Source organism: Styela clava, chromosome 7, assembly GCF_964204865.1.
Source record: "Styela clava chromosome 7, kaStyClav1.hap1.2, whole genome shotgun sequence".
Classification (NCBI taxonomy): Eukaryota; Metazoa; Chordata; class Ascidiacea; order Stolidobranchia; family Styelidae; genus Styela; species Styela clava.
In genome coordinates this window covers 21,319,369-21,326,658 of record NC_135256.1, presented here as the reverse complement: position 1 = coordinate 21,326,658, position 7,290 = coordinate 21,319,369, and the positions used below count along the sequence as shown (strand labels likewise).

Here is a 7,290-nt window from a genome sequence, read left to right as displayed (position 1 = left end):
GGCGACGTTAAATCACTAAAAAGCATACAGCACTGGTGTAGGGTCAAAAAGCGTTATGCAAAGCGATACTGGGAGTTGTTTTTACCACGAATTAAAGACGTCAACAATTTTTTGCAACACAGCTGAAATGCGCATTCGCTTGTATACCTCGCCCGTGTCTGATCAATAGTGTGTGTGCATTGCGCATCTGACTAATTTTTGCTGGCAAAAGACATTTTTCTCGTCACATGATTTAGATATCTGACTAAGATATCACAAGACCAATTGACGATGTAGATCGGATAAGAATGCATAACGTGGTAAGCTTTTCATCGATATATATGTGTGATTTTATAAGGCAATCCGAACAATACGTGGCGTTGCTTCTGATATCCAATTTATCCAAAAGCATGAAGACTGCGGTTACGCAAATGAATCATGAAAGCGTTTATTTTTTCAGTTGTTAGGACTACATTTAGATGCTTAGAATTACTGCGATGACATGGTCTACAAAGACATAAAAGAGGGATGATGCGCATCATTGGCTATCTCAGATAATTTACCTCTAAATGCTCAGGCAGAAACAATTATAGGGTATGACTCTATTGGTTGTGTTCGGTGAGCCGTAAGAGATGATGAAAAGATAGCTATATTCTTTATGCTTTTATTGGAAGACCAGATATTATTAAAGAAATTGAGTCAGTTAATTTTCTGTGTGGTGAACATAATAAAACAAAAAATAAGTCTTTAATTCATTTCCAGCGACCCGAAACTAACCAAATGTTGAGGGAAATGTTAACTCAAATGCTAATCTAATAGGCATAGAAAGATATCTGAGGAGTTAAAATGAGTAAATTCTGTTTGAGCACTCAAATGTGTGATATATTGCGCCTTCGTTATTGTATACAAATTGATGTCTTCTAAAGTTCTTCAAAATTTTTATCACAATATTCACTCGAGTATTTTACGGCGTAACACGGATAGCGTTGATTGTTAAGACAACGAGAAATTCATAAGCGCTTAAAATATTACTAACTTCATTTCACAAAATGTTCAAGTCATGTGAAATACATCATACCGGTATTGATTAGAATTAGGTATTTATAATATACAGTTGGCGACTGCTTCTCAAAGAGAATTGGTTGAGTGTATAAAATAGAACGATACAAAAGCTCAGTTAAGTCAAAATGACAGAAAATCTTGAAATTGCATGGCATAACAGTGACAGAATTGATGTGACCATATTGAGACAAATCAGGAAGGTTTTAGTCAACAGTAAAACTATGTTCTATTCTGTTATGTGTATGCTTTTCTTAAGATATTGACAAATTGGGAGGTCTTTCTAGAGACCCTTTTCGAAATTCCTGCCAATGGCCCCGCTAGATTTAAATTCGGTAATTTTAACTTGGCGGAGTGCTTTATGTTTATTTTAAAAATAATATTCAGATGTTGCAATTTGGAGCACTCATGGATATTTTTTATTGTATTTAGTTTTTTCTCTCATCTATTCCAGGACAATTTTTGAAGTGTCGTCGTTTGAACATAACTATGTTTTTTCTTCACTATAAAGTTGCGTTGCATTGCGATATTCGTTCGAATGCTTCGGCCAAACTGTACATAACTAGTATAAATATTTATTTGTGGAATATGAGAGTTATAGTTGCAAGATATCTAAATATATTTGACCGCATGAATTTAAGTTTTATTTATGGAATTCCAATAGCTTATTCTGGATTGATATTTACAAATTATATAGGATGCTGATTACGTCACTGATGCTGATGAAGTCAGAATCTTTGTATTTATTATCTTTTGCATGTTTGCTAGTATGTATGTGATACCTCAATAAAAAGGAAATTAATCAGAATTCAGCTTCTATTGTTGTTTTTTTACAAGAGAAATTTATTACATTTTACATCAACTAAATTACGTTTGTTTGAAATTTTTTATTCTCCTAATTTAACATAACGAGGAGTTTTATCGAATTTTATATTTTTATATATGAGCCGATTCTTGACTGAAGCAATTAAACGATTGTATATGCCATCAAACTTTATAAGCACCTCTAATTTTACGTTTCACGACATTACTAACCAGCAACTATTCTTGCATTTAAATGATTTCTTTCTTGTAACATATCAGCTGACTAATCTTCTACCTCTATTTGATCACCGCAAGCATGAAGACATTTGCAATTCTGGCACTGGCGGCAGGAATTCTAGCTTGTGCAGCTGCTGTTTTATCCATCACAGCAACCATTACGGTCGCCTGGCGTAGAACTATTATTTTATCATCTTCTGGAACAGAGTTAGGACTGTTCCGGGGATGCATCACAGTGCTTAGTGTAACAACTTGCGCGAGTCGATCAGAAGGCAAGTTTTTCATTTGATATTAATTATTATTATTAATATATTTATTGAGAAAATTAAGTCCAAAAGGTAAACAGGTATCAAAGTTCAAGAGTTACTGTTTTGTTATAGCACTGTTTGGAACAACACCTCAAATCCCTAGTATTATCAGAATTACTCATTGTATAGGATTTGCATTTTAAGCCGCCATTAGAGAGAGCTACTGCACTCAACATAGCTTCAAAACTGATTTTTATATGACGTATTTGTACGTCTTTTGCTCTGGAAAGGGCATTGTATACGCAGCCAGGTCTAGGTAAAGAACTACTATAGTTTGAATGGTACGGATAAAATTTACAAAGATATAACACTTTAATCATCTACTAACTTGGACATCACACTGCTGAAAGCAATTAAATTGAATACGCTTAAAGCTTTGATAATCATTGATAACCTTCCGACAACAAAGACATTGCATCACTGAACCGTAACATGACTCTCTGCTTCTCAAGATTTTTATTTTTTAATTATTTGTTTGATGTCTTCCTTGTCATATTGACTTTCCAACTTAATTAACCATTACCTACGCATACGTAATACTGCAATGAGAGAGTCCGTTAAATACGATCAGGAAAATTAAACAACACCCTCACATTTGATTTCGCACTATGGCGCCAGAGATTAACAAGTCCTCTAAGTCAAATTAACATGCCTTCCTTCTGGAATGGTTGATTGATCACCGAGAAAAGCATCTTGCAAGAAAATTGTTTACCACTTATTCAGATTCCTGTTCATTGTTCAGGCATGCGGAAATTATCGTAGAGGGTGTGAGAATGTAGATTGAGTCATATTTTACCTGTCAAAATGTTCGCTGTGGACTTTGAGAGTTATCACTTATTACAATGTATAACGTTCCTACTATGCGTCGCTGCAACACTTCTAAGCGCTATTTCTCTAGCAACCCCGTCATGGAAACTTTCAATGTCTGCCGGTACAGAGTACGGTATCTTTGAAAGTTGCAAAATTCGATCAAGTAAAGAAGATTGTCAGCTATACACGAATGGCAAGTTTCTATTCTGACATATAATGATGGTGAAAGGGTTAACAACCTACTTTCGAGACACCCTGCATATCTCTAAAAAAAATTGCATTAGGTATTATTGAATAATTGTATCAAAACAGAAACAATTGATTAATGTTGTAGACGGATGTGCGTGTGCGATATAGAAGTATAAGGCGCTTTTGACGTTGTAGAAGGGTAAAACAACTCCAGACTAAAATTGCAGTATATTTTTGTTATACTATACTATTTTGCTATCGGTACAATTTTAATTGACGTCGGTTCACTGAAACACCAGACTGTATAATACATTTCCCATTGCATATTGGATTCACTTGATGTCGTGTGCTTCACGGCTTGAAATCAGATTATATTGCAGTAGTTATTACAGCCATTCTCATGCAGAATGCCATGTATCCAACTTACCCATTTCTCCTATTTATCCGCATCACCCATTTATGTATCTTCTGTTTCAAGCAATGAATAGCATCAGTGACCTTAGTTGTTATTGGAATAAAAACATGCAGCGTCTTTGCATATATGCACGCTCAAGAACACGCGATGTTCTATTTACAAATCGTTATGGTTCACGATTTTTGTGCTCTAAAACGCTTTATTGTCACCAGAATCAGTTAGAAAACCATTGATATTCAAACTAAAGTACAAAATCATTTCCAGCTAGAAAAAAGCGGAGTTTAATGTGAAAGATGTAAAATTCTACAATATGCAGAAATATAACACAAATTTATATATGCAACTAAAATTAATGTGTTTTATTCTCCGAAATTGTGGTAAATTGGCTATGCAACTATATGATGCGAAATTTCCGTCTAGTTTTTCATACAAGATTAAAAACGTCCATATTTGATTGCTAAAATGAACTAAACGAGTATGACAGACGGTATGATAATAACGTGTATTTTAAGATATAGATCTGAAAAATTTGACCTCTTATTACTTTATTTATCGAATTGTATATATTTTTTCCAGTTCCGGACTACATAAACGCAACAAGAGCGTTTGTAATTCTTGGCGTTGTTGGAATCGTCTTTGGAGTCTTTTTGTCTCTCATTCATGCTTTGGGTAAAATGAAAAAGAAAGGACATGTTGTCCTTGGAATCGTATTACTTTTATCATGTAAGTTTTTCGGCATTTTTTTTTTGTAAGTGTATTTTTTTGCAAGGTTATAAAACCCAAAGCTAAACTTGGAAAGATTCAACCTAAAGGTATAAATCGGCCACTGACGCGACAAGACAGAAGCAACGCTTGCTGATGTTGACGTAATGTGAACAAAAACGAGGTTTTTCTATCCCCCCCCCCCCTCTCCCTAAAATTGAAAGATCTTTTTAAATAGCCAACATAATGCTGTAATAATGCATTTTTCATATTTAAGGTGTATTCTTTCTGGTTGGATGTTCCGTATACACAGCAAAGACGAGAGAAAATTTATTAGTTGGCGAAGAGTTTGGTTACTCACTATGGATGGCATGGGCAGCTTGCATCATATCTTTCATCGCCGCTCCAGTCGGTTTCTTATCGAAATATGGAAACTACGGATATATGAGTTGAACTCTAACGTACTCGATCAATAAATCCAGCTTGACATTGACGAATCCCGCAATAACGTAAAAATATTGAAATAAACTTTAAAAATTTTTGTCTTTCAACATCACTTGAATTGTGCTATGTTGCAAGAAGTCATGATGGCTTATATGTCGGATACCGCTTCTGAATTCAGCCAAATTAAGGAAATCTAATCCATATCAAAAAATGAATCAAATAATGTATCTTTTTTGTAGTTGAAACTATAATGCATACAGCTTTCATTTTTTCAATATATCTTTTCTGTTAATTTACTCATATGTATACGATTCAATGATAGTATATTTAGTATATATGTGCAAACTAATACGGTTATCTGCTTGGAATATGCACTCCGTGCGTCCTCATGCGCGGAATCGTGGATAACGATCCATTATGATACTTCCAAAAAATTTAATTAATATTATTGATTATACATTGCAATTACCATGAGGGAAATAATCTCAAGAAAATTGTTATTACCGTGGATACGTTTCGATATGAGCGAAATGTTCTATCCATAAAATGGTTTTGTGAAAAGGCATTTTCAGAAGAAATCGCAAATCAAAACTCAATTCAATTCAAGATACAGTCACTATCCAACTTATCTAATGTAAGGTGATTCGCAAACTGCTGGTAGAACCTTTACGATTGATCGTACGTCACAAAGATTATCGGAAATAAATTTCTCCGTTTTTCTCAGATACTTCAAAATTAAGAATATCGTCGTTGACGTTATTTACACATTGTGTCGACAACGTCTTAATTTGAGGGTATTCAAAAGGATTTATTTCACGGCTTGTTAGTTATCTAATTGTCTGAAAAGCGTGAAGACTTTTCACGACAATTACTCATCGTTAAGAGGAGATTTTTCCATTTAAAATTTTCAAACTCCTCCAACGCGAAAAATAACAAAAATAATATTCGCAATAATAAACCTACTTGAATAATGAATGGGGTCAGTAAAACCGGTCTAGCCACAACTTGTCCCAATCGAAGTATAATAATGGCACTCCAAGAATATTGTACATTTGCCGTATAAAAACTAATATATAAATAATATAATATACAAATAATAAGATTACACCCAGGTAGCATTGTTCTCCTTGCTTACTATGGCACTTCAGAAGGAATAGAAATCGTTAGTCAAGTGGAAACCGCTTCCGTTTTCAACAATGAGGGTTTATTCACTCCATACTGTTTTCTCATAAATCACAAGTGTATTATCTTTATGAATATTTTTGATAAATTAGAAAAACATTGGAAGATGAATGGTAGTCCACCGCAAATTGTTGATCTACCTTCTTTTTCACTTAGTTTTTTTTATCTCAATAAAGAAATAAATGTTTCTGCTTTTATTATAAAAATAAATATGACTTTTTTCCCGCGCGCTTAAAATAAGAAATCGAAATGTCACACATGTTAGTGTTTAAAATGAACGATATGAATAATCGAGATGAGACTATTAATGTTTTTATACGAGTTATAAATATTTGCGTTTCGATAATAGATAAGCAATTTGATTTAGATTCGATAGTATTTATCCATAAATACCAAAGCCTTGTCGCTCAGGAATAGCATTTTAGTATATTCACGTATGCAATAGATAGAATGTTTATAACAAATGTTACGCATTGTTTTTGTCCCTGTCTACTGCTACCGATTTGGTGCAGAAAATTGGCGATCAATTTCAATTAATGTATTCGAATATTTGTCAATCATATGGATTGATTTTTGTAGATTATATTACAAAAGCGCCAACTTATCACCATAACAAAACATTTTTGTCTGGGATAGTTAGTTTTGTTATTGCATATTACTCGGCTTTGTGCATACGTTTGAATTGAGCGAACAAATAAAATTATATCAAGTCATCAACGTGTTAGAATAGATGCACTGGAAATATTTGAGGCTATACCAATGATCGTATTGCATGTCACTTTGTGGCTGATTTCAGGTTTAAATTCTACTTTGGGTGGACAATTTTAATAGAGAAATATTAACTTTGATTCACACGCGAACGAGAAAAATGACGAGTCAATTACCCTTGAGTTGAAACATTTACAACATTAAGGTTTGTACACATCAAGGTAGCTAAAAATGAAATTGTAATAACAATAAAAAAACAAATCACCCAGCAAATATGCATTTAGTATACTTAACTTCAATAAAAAAATTAAGGAATGTCATTTCAATCAACAGAAGTGTTTTCTTATCTGTTAGGGTAGTGTTCAATATGAAGTTACATACGGAGCTAGAATGAAATATTATTAAATCACGGAAAGCATTACTCAAAAATCATACCATGGAAGTGCTTATAAT

At 33.5% G+C, this 7,290-nt stretch overlaps 1 protein-coding gene across 2 annotated transcripts; it reads left to right on the top strand.

The window, feature by feature from the left end:
- Positions 1-357: 357 nt before the first annotated feature.
- LOC120328377 (claudin-4-like) lies at positions 358-5,395 on the top strand. 2 transcript variants are annotated; one of them, XM_039394842.2, is made up of 3 exons: positions 358-2,351; positions 4,378-4,524; positions 4,781-5,395. In XM_039394842.2, exons 1-3 carry the CDS (start codon positions 2,159-2,161, stop codon positions 4,954-4,956), a joined length of 516 nt encoding a protein of 171 aa, XP_039250776.1. In that variant the 5' UTR covers positions 358-2,158; the 3' UTR covers positions 4,957-5,395. The 2 variants fall into 2 exon arrangements, with proteins under 2 accessions (XP_039250776.1, XP_039250775.1); XM_039394841.2 differs by lacking the exon at positions 358-2,351 and adding an exon at positions 2,488-3,390.
- Positions 5,396-7,290: the final 1,895 nt, after the last annotated feature.

Bases quoted from the DNA above. Each gene is read 5' to 3' on its own strand.
- LOC120328377 (XM_039394841.2), top strand. From the start codon at position 3,192: ATGTTCGCTGTGGACTTTGAGAGTTATCACTTATTACAATGTATAACG. The intron at 3,391-4,377 runs GCAAGTTTCTAT...TATTTTTTCCAG, and splicing joins TTGTCAGCTATACACGAATG to TTCCGGACTACATAAACGCA. The intron at 4,525-4,780 runs GTAAGTTTTTCG...TTCATATTTAAG, and splicing joins AATCGTATTACTTTTATCAT to GTGTATTCTTTCTGGTTGGA.